The sequence below is a fragment of the Chenopodium album genome, chromosome 25 (genome assembly GCF_948465745.1).
Source record: "Chenopodium album chromosome 25, dcCheAlbu1.1, whole genome shotgun sequence".
In the NCBI taxonomy this organism is placed as follows: domain Eukaryota; kingdom Viridiplantae; phylum Streptophyta; class Magnoliopsida; order Caryophyllales; family Amaranthaceae; genus Chenopodium; species Chenopodium album.
Window position 1 is genome coordinate 17,528,294 of NC_137858.1, and position 22,335 is coordinate 17,550,628.

A 22,335-nucleotide genomic window follows, 5' to 3' on the forward strand; every position below is an offset into this window, starting at 1 on the left:
GGGTTTCCCCATCTGGCCTTCCAGAGGGCGCCTGCTTGGGCCCGCCTGGTCGAGATTGCGCTCCAATTTATCTTTGGAACGCTTGTACTTAGACACGAAGGACCCATCCTTTGTGGTATAGGTCTCCACGTCATCATCATCTTCATCATCAGCTTCATCCTCAATGACGACCTCAGGCGGAAGCCGAGGGAACGACTGAGGGATTCCAGAACCTCCCGGCTGAGATGCCGGTTGAGGGTTTTCTTGGTTCTCCGGTTGTATAACCGGTTGTAAGTTTGTAAGATCAGGAATGGGTACAGACTCTCCAACCATCTTTGAGGTACTCTCCCCACAGACGGCACCAAATGTTTTGGGTGTTTTTGTCCCTCGGGAGAGTTACAGCTCGAAAACTGGTCCGGTGCGGCCTGTACCTGCAAGACAAACGGAGACACCAGTTGGTAGGTGCTCCGCCTTCGACGATCAAGTTAGTAACTTGAAAGGAGAGAAAAAGGTGCAGAAATTTAGGTGGGGATCTGCTCGGATTCCAAGTTCAGTTGCCTCTATCAAAGGGACAGTTGTAATAAATGGAAAAACGTGCCCTCCAAAAGAGGGGAATCTCCCTATTTATAGGGTCCTCGGGAATTGTGCCCCTGATTAGGTCATAGAACCCTAATCAGCGGTGGGCTGCGCCGCATTGCGGCTTTCTCGGGATTTGGGCCTAAAGGCCGTCATTTCCCAAATATCTGGGATGACACGTGTCAAGAAGGGATAGGTCCACTTTGGACCACCCTGGGGGCTGACACATGTCACCCTCTGGTTGGTCCACATGGCGGGGTAAATTACCCTAAACACATTTAACAATACGTATATTTTTATATACTACGTATTTAATTTCATCAACAAATTGGTACAATTTTCTTGTTGTTAACCAAATGAATTTCTTAAAATATTGTACATTACACTATGTAGTCCGTATGTATATCACAAATTATGCTAAGAACCTTTTTTTCCCCCTTAAATTTATAGTTGTTAAAATATTTATTTGCGGAAGGATACATCAAATCTTTTATTTAACTATTTATTATTATTATTTGAAATTCAAATTGCTTTCGTGGAGCTTTTTAACATATAATTAAATAAAAAATATAATTATTTTAGTAATAAGTATTACATAACAATCTGACACAATTTATTTTAAAAATATGATTTACTATTTTTTTTTTTTACCTAATTAAGTTTATATGGTTGTCAATGTATATATTATGGAAAAATCATATCAAATCTTTTATTTATGTATGAGTTTGCTATTTTTTTAATTTATGCATAAGATTTGTTTGCTAAAGATAATTTTTTAAAAAACAAATAAGGGACACACCAGAAAATGACACGTATCATTGCTGGTGTGTCTTTTAGTATATAGTTATTGATTGATTATTGATTGATTATTGATTATTGATGATGATTGATGATTTATAGAGCTTCATTTTCTCAATAATGTCATGGGGACACAGTGATAATTTTTTATTTTATTTTAATTTTTTTTTTGAAAAAGTGGTAAATTGGTCTTTCATATTTCAAGTATCAAATTAATTTTATTTTGTTTATTTATTCTATTAAAAAAATGTGTCAATAAGATTTCTTGTATTACAAGTATTTGTTTATATGAAAGACTATCATATATAGGGTTGTCTTAGATAACCTCTTAAGTTATATCTATGAAAAAAAATATTAGTTAAGAGCAAATTTAGGCCTGTTGTAGATTGGTATACACAAAGAATAGATCTCAGACGTTCATTAGACTTGACTAATTCAAGGCATTGAAGGGTATGATTTGTGTAGTTAAAAAAATAGAAAATAATTAATTGAAAATTGGGTACGTTCTTTACGGTTGTGCACTTTTTTTTTTTATTTGGCAATATATAACCTCCAATCAAATTATGGTAGTAATTATATTAACAAGTTTAGAGGCGCACGCGATGCGTGCACGACTACCCCCTCTTAATTTACTTATAAATTTATGTACACTTCGTATATAAAGTTATACTTTACTTATTTGCTTAGATCACATATTGACATAATCTATTACTCCATATTGACATAATTGACATAATTAGTAGAGTTATAACTAAGAATCTAATTAAGGAATGAACTATAAGAGAAAAACCTTGTAAAAACTTTTACAAAGGCTTAAATAAATCATAATTTTTTTTTAGGAAAAATTGCTCCCATTAATCTGAACTTTGCCTCATCTGCCAAAATTAATCCCAACTTCAGTTTATTATCTATCACTCCCAACTTTGGGGGTATTAATTTTCGTTGCACCCAAATGACTTCCAACCGGTAAAGCAGGTAAACCTTTGTGATTTTTTTTTTTGCACACGTGTCAATATGTAATTGGTTGAGAAAAATAAAGAAAATTTTAAAAAAAATTAAAGTAAAGAAAATAAAAAAAAAATTAAAGAAAAATGTAAAAAAAAAAAAAATTAGAACAACCCAGCAGCACCCACCACCACACGAACACCACCGTCGCACATCAAACCACCACCACTGTTGGCCAAAAATGGCCATAAATGGCCGAAAATGGCCGATGTTGGGGCTGAATACCCTAAACCGGCCGATTTTGTGCATAGGCGTCGCCGATTTCGTGGCTGGGTTCGCCGATTTCGAGGGTGGGGAGGGGTTATCGTTGGCTAGGGAAGGGTTATCAGAGGCTGGGGATGGGTTTTCGGGGCTGGGGAGGGGTTATCGGGGCTGGAGGGGTGTTATCGGGGCTGGGGAAGGGTTATCGGGGGTGGGGGAAGAGAAGGGGTGGCTGGGCGACGATTTCCGATAGCGGGGGAGGGGAGGGGTTTTCGGGGAAGGGGCGGTTTTTTCGGCGAGGTAGGGGGTGGGGATGTGGTGTTTTCTGGGATAGGGTGGGGGGCTGGGTATTCTTCTTTTTTTAAAAATTTTTTTTGGACCTATCACGTGTTGACACGTATCTAGGTAACCTGCTACATCAGGTTAGATGATCTGTTGGGTGCAACGAAATTATAATACCCCCCAAAGTTGGGAGTGATAGATAATAAACTGAAGTTGGGATTAATTTCGGCGGATGAGGCAAATTTCAGATTAATGGGAGCAATTTTTCCTTTTTTTTTTATAGATTTTGATAATTATTTTAATTTTTATAGATTTTGATACATACTTATTATAGTACAAAATATTCTTTTTCAAATAATTATAAAAAAGTTCTTGTCAAAAAAAAATTATAAAAAGTTAATGCAACCCTTCATGAAAAAATTGAATGAAAAAAAAACATAATTTACAAATCAAATTATAGAATCCTAAAATAATAAAAATGATAGAATATCACAAGCCCTCATAAAAAAAAAAAAGAAATATTTAAATGCAAAAAAATCTTAAAAATTAAGGACAACTGGACAAGTAAGAGCATGACGAGGTTGATTGATGGCTAAATGCACAGTGGTCGTGAAAGTATAAGGTAAAGATCTAAACTAATTTTAATGGCTAGAATTTAGTTGTTTACCTGTTTGCAGTAGTAGCCACCTAATTTGTTTACAATAAACTTGTGTACATTTTTTGTTCTGTTGTCATCCCAACGATATATCCTTGGAAGCTTAAACTTCCACAAATCATCAATTTCTCTTTGAATGGCGTAATCACAAAACAAAACCTTTGAAATAAGTATGAACTAGTATTATTATAATATCAAATAATTCCAATAAAAATGATTAAAGATTACCAAAAAAAAATACCATGTAAAATAAAATGCATCCACCAAGTGTGTCTTCTTTATTTTCCTTGAATTTCTTAGCCACCACAATTAAGTTATCATATTCAATAAGGGTAAGAGTTTGACATCCTTGACCATATGAAGCCATAAATTTTTCTACTTTATTTGTTGAAGTTGGTGAAAAAAAATGAAGTCATGAGAAGTAAAACAAACAATCTCTGAAAATCATCATCGGATTCATCGAGGGTTTTAATAATTGATGCCATAGACTTCAAGTTAAGGTTTAGAAAATTTATTGGTAGATCACCAGTCAACGTATCCAAAATTATATTCATTAATATCATTTCCAGCATCATTGAAACAATGAAACCTAATATGTATTGCACATGTATGGGCGGAAGTTTAAATGTCTTTCCATGGATATTCAAAGATGAATTATAAGGATCAAACACATTCAGCATCAAAAGGCACATATTACTTCTCAAAGTAATGCACTTGTATTTTAGCAAAGCTCCAAAACCAATGTCATGAAGAATTTTTTTTTCCTGTGGAAAAACTTTTCACCACGTCCACAACAATTTCAACATCACAATAGGCCGTGTAACAATCATATAACCATCAAAAAGCAAAAAATAAAGTCACGTTAATGTAAGAGAATGACTAATTATTCCTCAAAAAAAAAAAAAAAAAAAAGTAAATGACTAGTTTGATTTAAAAAATAATTCAACCACTCCAAAATCTATACTAATCTATTAAAAGGCGTTATAAAAACGTATACGTGCCACGTAGCCTCTTCCAAATTACGCCACGTCACTTCACCAACAATTCGTGATGCCACGTCATTTCACAAACATTTAACAGCGCCATGTTACCTACCCAACATCTCCACATGTCACACCATCACTAAATAAAAAAAAATAAAGAAATATGATGATAAGAGGATTTGAACCCCATACCACTTACAACAAAATTGAGTATTTAGCCATCTACGCTAACTATCAAACATGATACAATTGTGAAAAAGAAATATATATATCTTTTTAAATTACATGGTTTAATATTTTTTTAAAAAAAAATACACATATTTATTCCCGACTTCATTCTTTATTTCATACTTCGTATTATTTACATATACATATATATATTTATTAAAATAAAAAATAAAAAAGAGAGAAATAGAAGACTACCTTTACTCTTCCTTCTCATTAATGCAACATTGAAGTGTTTGAGCTTAAAAGAAGCAAAATAGAAGACTACCTTTACTCTTTGTTTTCATTGTTGAAAAATTGAAGAAGAGTCGGAACAATTTAGATTTGAACACCCAACCTTTTATAAGAAAGATAATTACTTAACCATCTAAACCAATCATAAATTATGTTATAAGGGCCTGTTCACATTTACTGAACTGAGCTGAACTGAACTGATTGGAGCTGAATTGTACTGAATTGAACTGATTAGAGCTGAACTGAACCGAACTGAATTGGATTGAGCTGAAATGGATATTTTATGAGAGAAGAAAACTAGGAGCTGAACTGAACTAAACTAAACTGATTGGAGCTGAACTGAACTGAAATTAAGTAAATGTGAACAGGTTCTAAATATGAAGATAAATGCATATAATTGATAATCACTAGGTCTAATTAAAGTAGCAACCGGTGCAACGGCCGGGCTACACACTAGTAATTAATAATAAAGAGTAGAATACAATAATTGAAATTAGTCACCCTTTTGAAAGAGGATTTCATAATCTCCTTCCCATTGTTACACTTTTTAAGCAAATTATCATCCGATTCACTAAATTAAAATAGAAATCACACTTTAAGATAAATCAAATTTAGTTGAAGACATAACAAGATTAATATATCATAACCAATACGCACCATGCATTCAACATTTGACAAAGCAATTTTTCCTTTGAAACCCCTGGTATGATTTGAACATTTGGTTAATGACTATAGCCATATAGGTATTCATTTATTTGAGAAAGTTTGCTATGTGGAACAACTCAACTATTATCAACTTATAATTCAAAAATACTGTACAAATACAAAAGAAAAGAACAAAACTGTTGACCATGGGTGCCCTTTATATTTCCTGAAGGGATCAAGGTTACCTAATGCCTAAAATTATTATCTATACCTGTACCTATACAGCTGTGTATTTCAGTTAAAAATTTAAAATGGATATATACAACTTCAAATCATGGCTGGAAACCTACTTACAGTTCCTAGGTTCACAGCCACAACTGAACATTACACATCAATATAGATACAGCCAAATGGCTTTACTTCAACTTGTACACGGTTACCTAGTGTCAAGACTCCTCCGTCATGCATGTCAAGCTGTGTAAACTTTCGGAACTTTCCATTACCAAGGACTCGATGCTTTTCTAGTCTTAATTGTGTGTTCAAGCACTGCATATATCCTAGACTTGAACACAGGTACTTTGCTACGGAATTTAAAGTCCCAAGTATAAACAGGCTGACAATGCCATCCTCATCAGAAATTCCAATATAAGATTGCATGAGAATTCACTAATTCCATAGCAACAGCAATAACAAGGATTGTCCTGACTCCTGAGGCTTTAGACTTAGCAAATGATAAATACTTCCACGCCCATTGCTTCTCTCTCGTTGATAGAAAAAATCCTCAGATTATCCACAAAAATTCCAAGCAGTCCAGCTCCTAAGAAGTGCCCATTGCAGTTGAGTGTTCTCAGAAGACACATTCCAGAAGCTCTTATACCTGAATGTAGCAAGCGTCACAACTAATGAATTCAGCTGTAAACTACAGAAGCCAGCTGCAGAAACCTGTAAAATGCCATGTATATTATCAGAACCTTTTCCTAACTTAAAGGCCATAAAGATATGCAAAAGAGAAAGCTGCAAGCACTATACACTTCATTGTAAGTCGGGGGAAATTATCACCAAAATAATCAATGATAACACAGATCCAGTTGTGTCTTCACACAAATGAACTTGTCATAATTTTACACAATTATGTTGGTAAATTATCTCCCTTTTTGCCGTTAGTCTCACTTTTCTAATCAGCTCATCACTGCAATGGTGGTTGTATTGGTATTAAGGAGAGAAAACCTGAGCTGGATCTGGATGATTCCAAAGAAAACCACAGTCCCACCAGTGGCTGACAGGCTGCTACTCCAGTAGAGCAGACTTGATTTTTCGTGGGAATGCCTTACCCAATGGATCTATAAAGGACCCCGTGTCCGTTAACTGATGCCAGTAAAGGCCAAGCAATCCTTGCATCTCACAGGATTACAGGAAGGACAAGTGACAGGAAAGTAAACAAAAGGGAGAAGGGAGGGGAACTGGACAGACAGAGAGAAGGGACTAGAAGCACACAATCAAAATGCCTACAGCTACCAAGCAATAATCAGAAGTGAGGAATTGTTGGTGAAGATAGGGTGCCACAAGGCACCATATCACTATTTAAAATGAAATTTTCAAGTAAATCTTATGTTTAAACCCTTTTTCCATATCTCTGTTCAATTCTCACCACTAAGCAATAACAAATTTCATGCAACTTACATAATGAAGACAATGCCTGCATTACCTCCAAATCACAGATCCAAGTTTTTGCTATTGGTCCAATTGTCCCACCCACAATTCTTGAATATGGCGCTTTTATGTTATAAGACCACCTTAGAGGAAGCAAACTTCCTTATAAGTGGGCTTGGGAGGGGATTTATTTGGAGGGATATTTGGACTACTATATGTAAAACCCATCTCACCTACCCACTACCACAATCGCTACAACCAGTCAACCACCACCTACGCCGCATAACACCCAAATTCGTCTTCTCTCTCCTTTACAACCACTCAAATCTACACCCACTACTAAATCCCTTCCCAACCCTTTTTCAACTTCACAATCCTAAAATTAAATAAATATTTCACTTATTGCTTGAATTATTCAATGAATAAATGTTGAAGTAAATAAAAGTTGAGAACAAATTTTTACAAAAGATTAATCGTTAAATGAATTGGAGGAGGCTTTACGTGCACTCGTGCAGTGTGCGGGTGGTTGTACGTGTGAAAATAGTGATGACTTCATCACTGATCTAATGCGATGCCCCTGTAAGTTAATCTTATAGAAGACCCACTGTTGTCCCAACTATATAAGCATCTCTGTCATTACTAGTTCACAGCCTCTTAACATTATATGAATCTTATAGTTAAGGCCTTAAGGGTACATTTGGTATCGTTGTAGTTTTCTGTTTTTTGTTTTTTAAAATCATGTGATTTATTTATTTTATTTTTTTTGAACAAAAATCATGATAATATTGAAAACTGATTGCAGAAAAGTGCAATCAACTCTTTCTAGTTTCCCGTTCTTGGTTTTTTGTTTTAAAATAAACAGAAAACTGAAAACAAAAAATGATCCCAAACAAGCCTGATTAGAGGTTTTGATAATTTACCTGATTAGAGGTCCTGGAATAAGTCCTTGGCTTGAGCAAGAGGGTTCACTTGACAAACTTCTCTTGCCCACACATTTTGTAAAGCATGCAGCGTCATATGCTCCTCCAAAAGATTCTTCTCTAACATGCTGACAGCATCAAAATCCATCACGTGACCAGTTATATTCTGTAACATTGGGCATTGGTTTATCAGAAAAAAATTTATACAAAGTAGATAAAAAAAACAGACTAAAAACAATAGTTATGTGCCACAAACTCCTATTCACTTGGTTGCCTATCATAATCAGTTTTAGAAGGTATTTCTCATCCTTTTTCAAATATATGATTGCAGAAACAAAGACAAAAAAAATGTAGCCAACCTACAGGTAGAATAAGATAAGAAATACAACACCAAGGAAATGCTACAAAATAGGCAAAAAAACTTGAGCAAGAGAACATATAATCTGAACAAGTAGTAATTATATTTCATCAGCTAAGGTACTCCTCTAGTCCAAAAGTTTCACACACTCATGATTTTTCTGAAACATCCACTATCATATCTAGCTTTGGATTTGACCTAATATAACTCAATTTCTGTTCTGACATGGGAGTAAGGTACTTACCCATAATTTGCTAGAACAAGCATTTAACATTATAAACTTAAGCAGATTCTTGTCTTGACTGCCAAAAGTGCAATCTGAACCATCAGAAAGCTGAATATCTTGGCATGAAGCGTCATGTATGGATCCATAATTTTTCACCCGTAGCCGTCCATGCTTCTTCAAAATTCTGTCGATATGGTAACTGGGTGTACTGACCCTGCTTCTACTTGCAGCCTTTGATCTCCACCAGCAACTTCCAGATTTTGCCTGAGGAATCTCTTCATATAGCCTCAAAAATGTTGCTGCTCTTTCACCATGAGTCCAGCAACAACATTGTGATGACCCATCATCTGTTTAGATTTGAATAGTTAATAAGGATGATAAAATTAGGTAAAATCAATTTGATCCACAAATTTGGGAAAAGCTTTTCACTGATAGTAGATATTTTGGGAAAGTCATACCCTAGCCAAATTATGAGGATAAACTTTTTGACTTCTATCATAACCAGTCAGAGCATTAATGAAATATGTTGTGAGACATAAATAAAACTGATCCGAATTTAACATATCATTGAGTAGTACTTTGACTACGGAGAATTTTAACATCCAATATATCAGCACAAGAAATCTAGCAAAATTTCTGTCTGAAAACCTACAGGATTTCAGTAAAATGTAAAGCATAGATAATCAAAACAGTTAACAGAACATTCACAAACAGATAAAACATTCATGTTCCTTAATCAGTGGCAGGAAAATTCCAATCATAAATTTGATCAATGGAATGCCATTGATCATAGAGATACTAAAGAATTCCCATAACGAAAAGTTTACATTCGTATTTTAGTCAGCATACATGTTTAGCCATTTATTTACATACAACTTTCATAAGATAAAGATTCTTAAATATGATGACTATATTTTCAACAATAAGCTACAACCTCTGCCCCAATATTATCTTCCAAATAGCCTTTGACATGCACATTAATAATATTGACAGGGGGTGGGCCAAAAAGTAGTTATGAACACAAAGTTTGAAAGTAAATAGAACGAGTAAAAAAGTAGCATGAGAAATTGTCGGAAATGTAAGAGGAAAAGGATTGATTTGAATGGAGAGAAAAATAGTAGTAAGAGAAAAAGGGAGAACAAACCACATCAGGGTAAGGATTTTTAATACCAGAATAGGTTATAGGAAGATAGTTTGAGGACAATCCAATTCCCATTCCGGAAAACAGGTTGACAGAATAAGGACCCAAGAGAAAATATGTTTAAAAAACTTTCAATTACAATGATAAGATGGAATTTTTACAATTTATGAATTCATGTTGTGATGGCCACAAAGCATGACATAATGCCCATGAGATGTCTCCTTCCACCACCCTACAAAAATAACTGTGTTGGAGTTAAAATTGGTAACAGTAGGCATGCATGTGTGAGAACTAAGCCAGGTGACCAAAGGATGGAAATTGCTCATGTATTATGTCCATAAAAGAGCATCAAGTATCAACTACAGCTTCAACCTTAACTGACTTGTTTAAATCTTTATGATCAGTCTCCTTGTTAATCACATGATGAGAAGTATTCCAGCACTGTCAGTAAAGACAATGACAAACAGCCACATCCATATAAAAAGAAAGTTAATTTAATTTGTTAGCCAGATAGAAACTCAACAGTCCCAGAAAAAATTTAGCTGCCATACATAATTATACATTACATACCCAAAATAAAGCCAGCGAGTGGAATGTTTACCACCGGTGACTCCAATTGAATTTGAGACAACAGTTTATCCAAATTCGTATTTCTTTCAAGCATCACAAAGTAAACTGCAACAACCTGCAAAAGGATGTGTAACAATCGCAATATATAAATTTTGACCAGGAAGACAGTTGGAATAAAACACCCATGGGACAGAAAATGCTGAGACGTTTACAAAACTTACACTGCAATGGAACCTTCGTGGCTGGCCCGTTTCACATTGGATCAGGTCAGATATTAAACAAGATGCAATAGTTTCCTCAGGAATTGGAAAAAGTGATTTCACAGATGAAGGGGTTTCTCTCACAGAGTTGACAGTGATGAACGATACTGGAGTCAACGTAAAACAATTCTGCCCTCTGAAAGATAGAACATATTATTAGAACAAGAACCCAACATAAAACTCACAACAGGGATTTGGGGAGCCCTAGATGTATGCAGTGTTAAGCCTAATTAGTCATAAGATATAAAGATGTTAGAGAGTATTCTTCCAAATGCATCACAGCAAATTTTCAAAGGATAATTTGAAATAAGAAACGATGTGATTTTCAGCTATATATCAACAATTATCTTTTTGCAGTTCAGAATAAAGGAATTGAAAAAAATACAGAAAGGAATGAAACTAGACAATATTAGCAGTAATCATGTTTACTTTTGAAGCAATTATCAAGAAAATGGAAGTAATAACTTCCTCCGTCTCACTTTGCTAGGCCACATTTCTAATTTGTGATGGGTCAATTTTTATATCTAGCAAGTCAAATTATAAATTTTACTTATTAATCTTACTTCTTCTAGGATTTGATGCGTAGTATTACAACAAAATGTTGGTTCTAAACAATTGTATAAATTATCGAGGGTAATTATAGTATTTCGAGTTGTTTCCTTCTGAATGACCTATTAACTAAAGTGACTTGTTAATGTGGGGCAGGGAGATAAAAATAACTACCATACTGTTAACTAAATGTGACTTATTCGTTTTCTTAATTTTATCTCAGCTGAGTTGGGCATCTAACAATGAATTACAACCCCAAATATAATTAGCTTTCTATTATAGGTTATCTCCAAACTCCAATACCCTATAAGGAACAGACAGTCAGCCCAGATTTTGAATCGAGAGAAAGATCATCAATTTTTTATACTAGGTCTCATTGAAGGTTCTCAACGCCTTTTCAGGCTGTCTCCTCAATCTTCTCCTCCAACAAAGCTCCGGCAAACTTCATCACTTTTGATATTTTATAAGCAGAATTTTAACAATTATATTTCCCAAAAACATTCACTGGATACCATTTGTTATAAATTAACATAGCTTAGACACCATTAATGACAAAAAATAAGAGAAGAATATGATGATTTGATCAAGTAGCTGGGATTATAACAATGATAAAGAATATTCAAGCTTTTGAGATGCTTGATTGTTGATTCTGTCCTAAATCTCCTAATTACCAACCTAATATGTTAAACAAGATTCTTATCAATATTCCAAGGTAACTCCCCTCTTTCTCCAATTAACTCTATATATATAGAGCATTAGAGCTCTTCCTCTAACTAACTAGCTTATTATCCAAGCCATGTAATCATAATACAACTATCTAAACCACCCCTTTGTCTAGTATAGATTCATAGCATAAACAAGAATCAAAGAACATAAGATCAATACCAGAACTAGAACTAGAACAAAATACAAAATCTTTAACAGAGTTAAAAACAATGGGGCATTTATACTTCGAGACTTTGAGAGAAACAATTGGCAATAAATCCCTTTTTAAGCATTCAAAATAAACTTGAAACTTTATCCTAGAAGCAAAAAGTAAGAAAAAACTAAAAAAACTAAATCAAATACGAAGTATCTAGAATGCTAAAGTAAGAGAATAATAAATAACCAACAATGGGTGGGCTAGGCTCACTCAATATATATAATACTATAAATTAATCAACCGAAAGAAGCTTCCATAAAATCAATACATTTAACTCGATCTTATAGCAAGTTTTTCCAGCTACACAAAAGAGTCACCTTTGTCCAGAAAACCATTTCATACATGATAAGGTTGTAAAAAGGTCTAAAAGGATATATAGAGCATTTTTGTAAAATTTTATATTTATAATTTCTTGATAGAGGGGATAATGAGTTAACTCTATCTTGTAATTTGAACATTCTTTATAATAAAATGAATTCTTATTACTTCCCTTCAAGATTTATCAATTTAATATATAAAAATAAAGTATGCATTTTACGGAAGCATTCGGAGCGCCACATAAGCAAAGGTAGATTTTGACCAATTAAATATTAGATTTGTATTTTATTTTAAAATAAAAAATTCACTCGTCATCTATGTAAAATTGGCGACTGAGATTTAAAATTTTTGCCACGTAGATAAAAACAACGAATAGTAATTTTTTAGGATTTAAAATATTTAAATAACTAAAATTTATCTTTTTTAAGAAGTAAAGAATGTCTTTAGATATTCAAATTTAAATATCAAAATTTAAATAACAAAAAAAAATATATCTATATGATAATTTTCAAAAAAAAATGTATATGATAACTTACAATTAAAAAATTAAAAATAAAAAATAAACCGTATGATTATATGGGAAAGATTTTTATCATGTAATTATCAATATAAAGCATGACAATTTAAATAAAAAAAACTTATACAATAATTTATAAAAAAAAATAAAACATATTATTATATGATTATATCATAAATAATACTTCCTCCGTTTTCTTTTACTTGCAACACTTCCCTAAAAAGGAAATGTCACAATACTTGCAACACACTATAAAAGGAAAGTTACTTTAGGAGAAAACTATACTATTTCCCTTATTTAAAGCACATGGCCCACTAAATTACACTCCTAACAACCACGCATCCCATTTTATAGTGTATTATATCATGTGAACCCCACATTTCTTAAATACCGTGAAAAAGTATGTGTTGCATCTAAAAGAAAACGGAGGAAGTATTAAATTTAAATAATAAAAATACCATTAAAGATAAATTTTGATAAAATTTATGATAAGAAACAAAAATTGTTCCTTAATCATAATTAAATTAAAAGTTGTAATACCTACCATTATAAATTGAAAAAAACAAAAATAACACTAATTATTATTATGATTTAAAAGAAAATCACAATTAAAACAAATATAATCCTTTTATATAATCTATGGTAATTGTTATCATTAATATCTAAAGTATGTAAACATAGTATGATTTTGAGAAAGTCACAATTAGAAAAACATAATAGATTAAAAAAGAATGATAAAATTTACTGTATTTTGAAAAGATATGATTTAAATATTATAAAGCTAGAGTTTTTAACTTAATATAAATAAGCATTATGAATTTAATTCACATGCACCACCAATTAACCACAAAAGATTTACTACCTCCGCTAAATGTTATGTGCAACTTTAGAATATTTTATATCTCACAAATGATACCCAAAGTTGCACACAACATTTAACGGAGGTAGTATAAGATAAGGAAAAACAAAATTTAAAAAAAAAATAAAAAAAAAAAAATCAACAGAAATACACAAAAATATTAGATTAAAATCCGTGCATCGCACGGATTTACATCAAGTAAATAAATAAAAGCACACAAGAAGTACAATATAGGAATCTTGTCTGCGGAAAACTTCATACCTAAGTGCGAGTATCCTGTGAAATGTAACAGCTGCACCTGGCCCCAATCCAACAGGATAGTCAAGCTTACTAAGGCAACCACAAATCTGCAGCTGGTATTAGCATAAACTGTAATTAGCTAACTGCATTATTAAATCAAGGTGATAAACATAGCAGCCATCATAAATCAACAACATTTTGTAGTGTTATAATTTTTTTAAAAAGCTTGGGTGTTGGGACAAAAATAAAATAAGTGTGAGTTTCACAAGATTGACAGATTCCTTGCCTATGGAGAAAGCATAAGCTTAATAAACTATTATTGTTCATAAATAAATTACAGCCAAAATAGAATTATCTAACTCTTGCATATGCATGCGCAGCCCAAAATTTTGCAGTTACCAGCTATATTGTAACTAGAAAAATGAATGCTTGGTATAATGTGAAATCATTTCAATAAAAGGGAGGAGAATTGTGTGCTGTAAAAGATGAAAAAAAATAAAAGATTAAAATGGGATTACCAAATTATTGTCAGCTGAACAAGTATTTGATCCAATCATGTAAACAAGCTTACTGTTGCAATGAAACAACTCAAGTTCTAGTTTGCTTTCAAATTGTAGTAAGACAACTTCAGCTCAGCTACAATACAAAACTTAGTGCTGTAGCGAAATGACACAATGGATCTTAAATTTCACCACCAAGCCATTCCAATTTTGATCCAATGTAAAGATGAAGAAATAGTGGCTTAAGATTTTAGGGTTGAGGAAAGTAATATGAGTGGTTATTACTTGATACTTATGCTAAGTAAACGGTTCACAATAAATAAATCCTATGCATGAAGTTTGTATTGAAACAAGAATGAAGTTTTTTTCTTTCGGCTTAGATACATCCTAGTTAAGCTGGTACATGAGTTTGAAAATACTTTAGATTTTTTAGTATCCTCACAACAATGAAGGGGAAGTTTCAAATAAAAATTAGGTGTAATATCCTAGTTGCACTTTGAGGTTTAAATCCTGTGGATTCTTCAAAAACTTATGCAAGGAACCAGCCCAGGCCTGATGTCCGTTTCACTTATGCTAGAAGGCCCAAGAAATAATCAAGAGAAGAGTTACCTGGTGAGCTGGAGGTTGTTAGAAATCAGTTTTGGGGGTGAAGGGTTAAGAAGTAATTTTGGAATAAAATTAGTTATTGAGTTTGTTATTTTGTTTTCCTTTGCTGGCAGCTTCTAGAGTCTGTTAGCTGGATTACTCTTTGAGTATTAATAGGAGAAGAGGGCCAGGGGGAATGTATGCTGAAATTTGTTAAGGAGTGTTTTGGAGAGAACCTTCCTCTTGAAAGAAGGCTTGTATTGTGAATTTCTCTAATTTTGCAATACAACTATCCCCTTGCTGCTGTTGCTTCCCTGTTTTTCTAGCTCTGAAATCCCTGTTCTGTGCTAATCTCTAGCAACTTTTTATTTAATGCTAAGTTCTAATGTGCCAAATATAGTTTGAAGTTCATTTCCTTTTCCTGTCAGCATATTAAAATAACTCTCTTGTTATCACTTGTTAATAGAGCACTATCCTTGGGTAAAGAAGGCACAGAGCAGTCAGCTTTCAATCAGATAAAAGCTGGTTAAGGATCAAGACATAATAATAATTACCCTGTGACAATCTGTCAAGACAAGCAGGTTGATTGAGCATTCCTTTCCTATGCTGAATTTCGGCAAATGAATGTTATGTGCAGCTCTATTGCACGGGATTCTCTCAATGGAATAGCCGTCAGAATTGTAAAGTCTGGCTACAATTCCCTGCAGAGAAATTAATTTTCCTTCGGGAAGACCAATACCAGAATACATTCCTTGGTTCTCGAAAAGGCCTGTCACAATGTTCCCGCAGCCAACTTCTTGTTCAATATTAAAAATATTTGTTGGTTTCAGTGACAAGTTTAAGACAAGCTTCTTCAAGCCCTGAAACCCAATATCCACATCTAAGAGATCAATTGCATCTACTGCCACATGTAGATCAACATCAGTGAAAGATCCATGATCAGCAATGCTACAAGGGTTGAGCACAAGCTCATTTTGATGGCAGAACCTGTTTAAGTTCTTCCTAGTAGAATGAGAAGCATATGAGAGATCATTGCATGAAACAGAGGAACAGTCCATGGCTTCGCCAAATTGAAATGAAAGGCTCCAGAATTTTGTCTCTGAGGTGATGAACATGCTACTTCCAATGTGGTGAGAATCACACAAGCACTTCTCAGCACAATGCTTCATGATGTAAATACCACCAATTTGCATGAACTAAAATGAGTGCAAAGTTAAGTATCAGAGATAATTTCTCATTTTAAAAATAGATTAGAAATTGGAATACATTTCAAAAGAAATGAGGATTGACCTTATACTTGGAGAAGTTTTCAGAATTGAACTCTAGAAGAACTTTTCTTGAACAAAGCATGTCAGTGATGTCACAATTACCATCAACAAAGCACAGAGCTGCTGGTACATCCATGACTTGACCATGTATTTCTCTACCAGTTACCTTACAAGGAAATTGAACGGAAGATGCATGTCTAAATCTGTTGGCAATCCTTGTCTTGTGTGGCAAGGAAAGCAGATTGTTTGGTTGGTCACATGATCTATTTTCAAATTCTTCAAAATTGTTGCATAATCCAACTTTGTCAATGCAACTTGATGTTAGATGAGTTTTACATCTCTTAAAAGAAAACGCATCTTGGCAGCCAATTACAAGATCATCTGGTGGCATATTTGTCTGAAAAACTGCACCATTACTCATACCAATATTCAGATCCCATGGCAAGACCATGACCTCGGCAAATAAACGGCTTTTGCCAGATAGGTCACCGTGAAACTGCAACAAAAGTAGATCCAGAAACAAATTCATAGTATTATATTGCCGAAAATCAAATGCTATTATAATAATCACAAAGGTTACATGGAAGGCAGCCATGAAGCTGTCTTCACAGAAAAAACCTAAACAAAAGTTGAACTGATTAAACATGTTTGAGGAGATCATAGTGATGATACCATGACATACCCGTGATTGCAACGGGAATTTGTGGGTTAAATAAAGCAAGTGAAACGTTCCAGGATCAAGTTTTGCAGAGCTATTGATTGCACTCGGGCATGGATGAACGGTGAAATGTCTGCAGCTTACATTGCTCCAAGAAAAGTGCAAATATACTGTCAACTGCATTCGTCTTTCTATTGGGATGGTCTCAAACAAACTTCCGCATGAAAAAAAGTTGCTATGAAGCATCCAAAATTGACCCCACATTTCGGGCTTGCCTTCTAACACAAGATTATAGTCAAAAACCTGAAAGCAAAAATGCAAGACACAATATGGTATTTCATGCAATATTACAATAGGTGCAGATTTTATGACTGTCTAACCCCTTAATTTCTGAATAAATGCATTACTTGTTTTTACACGTAGTTTTAGGACAGCTGGCGTGCAGGATTTGAAAAGTAGTATTAGGCCTTGTTCTGTTCACCTTATTTTCAATTATTTCAGGAAAAATAAGATCAAATCAGGGTTAATAAGTTCAGATAAGTTCAAATAAGATAAGTTTAGAAAAAATAAGTTCAAATAAGTTTAGATAAGTTGTGATAAGGGTCAGTCAAGGCTACTGAAGTTCAATTTATAACTAAAATAAGTTCAGATAAGTTTAGATAAGGTGAATAGAACAAAGTGGGGTAAGTTGGATATGCAAAGTAGTACTATATTGTATGAGTTAGGGTCACGCATATAGAAGTGATGCATTTAGTCAGTAACGGAGGGAGTGAAAACATAAGCAGAAACAAAGTTGTAAGATTCATGTGCTCAGTCACAAACTCTGCAAAGGATCAACAAAAGGTCCCACCTCAACTTATTCTCTCTTAGACAAGCTTCTGTAAAAGAAATGAAACATTATGTAAAAAAATTTCATGAGATTATAAACTATCACCTCATAGATAGCATTAATGTCCCAGGCTGATGGAATGTCTGGTATAACAGCATCAACACTAGCAGTGCCATCAATATATTGCAATCTTCCAGTAGCTGGACAAATCTAAATACAGCACAGCCAGCCATTAGAAGTGCAATGGAGCTTAAACCAATGTGAACTGAGTTATAGTATATATTAACAAATATCACTTTTTTAAGTGAGATTAAAAAAATTTAAAAAAAGAAGCCAACAATGTAATCATCAAAAATTGTCCAAATTGAAAAGATTACATGTTTTTTATTTTTCGAAGAACAAGAGGTGTTTAATAACTCGGCTTGTTATAAATAAGGTAAGCTCAAACATATTTATGAGCTTTATCAAAAGCTTAAATTTGCTAAGATGACTGAGCTTGCTCTGTTAAACATGAACAAGTTAATACTCAGGTCGACTTGGCACAACCCCTACCTAAAAGCAAGTTTATCACACTTCATGCAGCACTGTATGCAGTAGGAACACCCCTACCAGCAGTCTTAAGTGGGGCTTATTGAACCCCAAATAGATGCAACTGAATAAGAACCACTCATAAGCTTCTGCATATTTTTTGTAGTCACTAGACTTTAGCATTAACCATTAGAACCTATTTATTCTACATAATAAGTGCATATAAACAAGTTAGTTTTGTAGAACAAATTTAGTACTAACCTTCAAGTTCCCTAGTAAAGAAACTCCAATGTCTTTACTAGGTACGATCCTCCTAATTAGTTGATCAGAAAGTCTTTTTTCCCTGAAAGGATGACCTACTTGGCTGCATTCTTCTAAGATTTTGATACCATTATTCATTTGCAGAAGTGATATTATAAACGTCCTCTCACATTTATCGACTAAATAGGAGAATGGCATGGCCTGCAAAAGGAGTAACCATATCTCCTATTATTATTTATGAAAACAAGGGTTATCAAAGAAATATCAATGAAATACACTTGCATGATTATATAGTCCACCTCATAATTGAATGACCTAAAAGATCAGATTTTACCCAGTATTTAAAAAATTCAGAGAGCTAACCAAACTTAAGCGGCTGTAGTTGATGTTGCTACCAGAGCCACATGACTCGTGCTTGCAGAACTCCGTGAAAGAACCATGCTGTCAAAGCATAAATCACTTAATAAGATGCCAAGGTCGAATAAATAATCACTACAATCCGTCTTAATTTTCCACTTTCAATAAAAAAAAAAAAAAAAATACCCGTAATTGAAAAACGGATGATGGCAATATGGACCTGGCATAAGTTTGAACCAAACCTTCCTTCTGATGACACCACATAATATTTCCAAATTAGAATTAATTAAGCTGTAATAAACATCACTTGGTAACAAATTTCAGCAATATCACAAGATTCATACGAAGGAGATAAAGGAGGAATAAGTTACATGCTTTGTTCCTAGAATCTCCTTTTCTGAAAAAGCTCCAGAAAACTTTTTTCTTAGACATTGGACCAAGAGTAATGTCCTGAACCACAAAATGGAATTGCAAGTCAGCTCTGAATTGCCGGCGCTAAAAATAAATAAATAAATAAAAATAAAACATTGTTCCACAAAGATTTTACCCTACCATAATCGAGCTGGAAAGACCAATGTCTCCATAAATTTTCCCAGAAGACTCTGAGACCGGCACACTGGCTGACACCTGCACCATAAAAGCGTCTTGTGTGACATCAAAAACTCAACTATAGCCAAAAATCTAAAAGCAATGTGCATTAGACTTATACCCAATTTCCAATGGAGAGAAAGATATCGTCCTTATGTTGGTCTTGCAGCAAGCCCCAAGTATAAGCATTTTCCCCCAGGGAAACTTCGGGTTCACAATATGAACATTCGTCACAGATAGCTACAGCAAAGAAAAATGGACAACATTGCATTAACCTCAGTTCAGCATATCACAGCATTAATCAATCGAAATACAATTTTGGGCTCGAAAGAGAACTCACAATTGAGCCAACCCTGACACTATGAGGCAAAAGCAATGACTCGTCTGTAAGTAAGAGCCAAACATCTTCATCCAACTCAATAACCATGCCCTGCATATAAGTGCTTCTGACTACACCAATATACATACCTAACTCACAATTTCCATTGATTCGGGCTTTATCATTTTGAAACGAATATCCTTCGTTTCGTTGTAACTTGGAAACACACAAACAAGTCATTTCAGTTGACACAAACATTAACCTAGTCTCTTCACTCTCTACATACACCAACTTCTTTCGCAATCCCGATAATAGAAGTACACTTCCTACAAGCTTCAAAAACACAAGGTACGGAGACGAGCCAACCCCACAAAAGTACACATATTCAACTCTACAAAAGCAATGTAAATCCCTCCCTAAACCTAAATCATCAGAAATCTTTACACAATCTTTAAATTTGCATAATCTACAATCACAGCACAAAACCTCTAAAATAAAACCACGACGATTCTCTGAAACACGAGGAATCAACGAAACAGGACTAACAGAACCCAATACACCATAAACACTATACTTACCCTTAGTATCACAATCATTCCCAACAACATCATTATCATCAAAAAGCAAAGGAAAAGATTCAACATTACCAGAAACACAACATTCCACAAATTCCCATCTAACAATCTCCAAAAATCCACCACATTGCTTCAAAGGGATGAAATTCCAAGCAATAACACGAATTTCCCTCTTGATCATATTCAAATCGAACTCGAGAACGTCGCAGCAAAGCGAACCGGAATCGTCCGAGAAGGAGAAACAATGGTGAGGAGAATGGCTAAAGAGTGGGAATTTGAGAATTCCGATTATCATTGAAGGTTGGGAGAGAGATTTGAGGATTTTGGCGCGAAAAGTAGTGTTAGGGTTTAGGGTTTTGGGGTCGACGGAAGGTGGGGGAGTGGGCGGAGGAGGAGGAGAGTGGAGGAGAGAGACGGCGCCGGAGATTGGACGGCGGCGACGGAGGAGGTCGGAGATTGAAATTAGTTTAATGCCTTCCATTTTGAAGGTACTAATCGAATGTTCAAAGTGCTGACATTCCTTTTATATTCTTCTGCTATATCACTTCTGTGGCGGGAAAGTAAATCAAGGTTTTTTCGGCTGCTGATTTCCGAACACCTATAGAGGACTAGTGTCGACTCTGTCGAGGAAGTATAAATTCGAGGAAGGGTTTGTTCACATTTACTGAACTGAACTAATTGGAGCTGAACTGAATTGAACTGAACTGGTAATACTACCCAATACCACAATATAATTTTTTTTTCTTTTTCCTTAATTTTTTTCCCTTTTTTCTTCATCTTCTTCCTCCCTTAAACCCTTTCCCCACCTCCATGGATAGCTCCAATGCCGGCCAAACCTCCGCCCACCACACCTTCACCTCCTACAGCAAGAAACCCACCCCACCAGCTACTACCTTAGTCGAAATCCAAAAACACGCAACTACCTCCGTTAAAAATCATCGAAAACCACCCTAAATAACATAACCCAAACACGAGAGACACAAACTTATGGTTATAGCCATTAAAATCGGTAAGTTCTATGCTGGAAATCGTTGAATTCGGTCGAAATTCACGACGGTACTTATTTGTCGGTGCTCAGTTATTTATTAATTTCTATACTGTTATTATTGGTTTGTATACTGTTATTCTTGGTTTGTATACTATTATTCTTAATTTTTATACTGTTATTGAGAGGAGAGAGACTACATTTTTACAACATGGGTAAGTAATACGTAAAATTACATTTTTGCCCCCGGTACGGACTCAACGAGCCATAATTGGTAGTGGTCTATTGTAGGAGTTTATAGGTACTACGCAGCGGAAATAACATATATGAATCATATTCAATAAAGTACCTAATCCCAAGAATCGCATGCATAACACACAAGACACATAATCATACCTTTGAAGCGTGAATTCCACGAAGCTATTCGACAGGCAAATCAGGGAGAGAATAGAGCCCCAAGTGTTGCTCCTCTACTTAGTCCACGAGATTCGAACGAGCCGTCCACCAATACTAGATTGGTCGAGTGATTGAGGAAAACCGCGATCACCACCTTTTCGGACAACCGACCACCGCACGAACCACCACCACCACGAGACACCACCGGCACCGGGGGGAGGAGAGTGACGTGAGAGAGGGAGTATGAGAGGGGTTGGTTTCGTGTTTGCTAATTAGGGTTTGATCTAAATGATCAGTTAATTCCATACATGCAAACCTAGGCACCTAGTCTATTTATAATCTCATCATAATTAGACTAGTGCACGAAGCCCAA

The 22,335-nt window shown here is 34.6% G+C and overlaps 1 protein-coding gene across 1 annotated transcript; it reads right to left on the minus strand.

Annotated features, from left to right (window-relative positions):
• Positions 1–5,741: 5,741 nt before the first annotated feature.
• On the minus strand, positions 5,742–21,161 carry LOC145614119 (CST complex subunit CTC1-like). Its single transcript, XM_081669119.1, has 17 exons — positions 20,028–21,161; positions 19,809–19,927; positions 19,652–19,726; positions 19,471–19,549; positions 19,286–19,348; positions 19,106–19,183; positions 18,743–18,943; positions 18,059–18,163; positions 17,149–17,427; positions 16,489–16,962; positions 15,753–16,394; positions 14,135–14,226; positions 10,670–10,844; positions 10,449–10,563; positions 8,756–9,084; positions 8,154–8,319; positions 5,742–6,525 (listed from the first exon to the last, which is right to left on the minus strand). The coding sequence occupies exons 1-16, from the start codon at positions 21,060–21,062 to the stop codon at positions 8,158–8,160; spliced, it is 4,023 nt and encodes a 1,340-aa protein (XP_081525245.1). The 5' UTR covers positions 21,063–21,161; the 3' UTR covers positions 5,742–6,525; positions 8,154–8,157.
• Between the last annotated feature and the right edge of the window lie 1,174 nt (positions 21,162–22,335).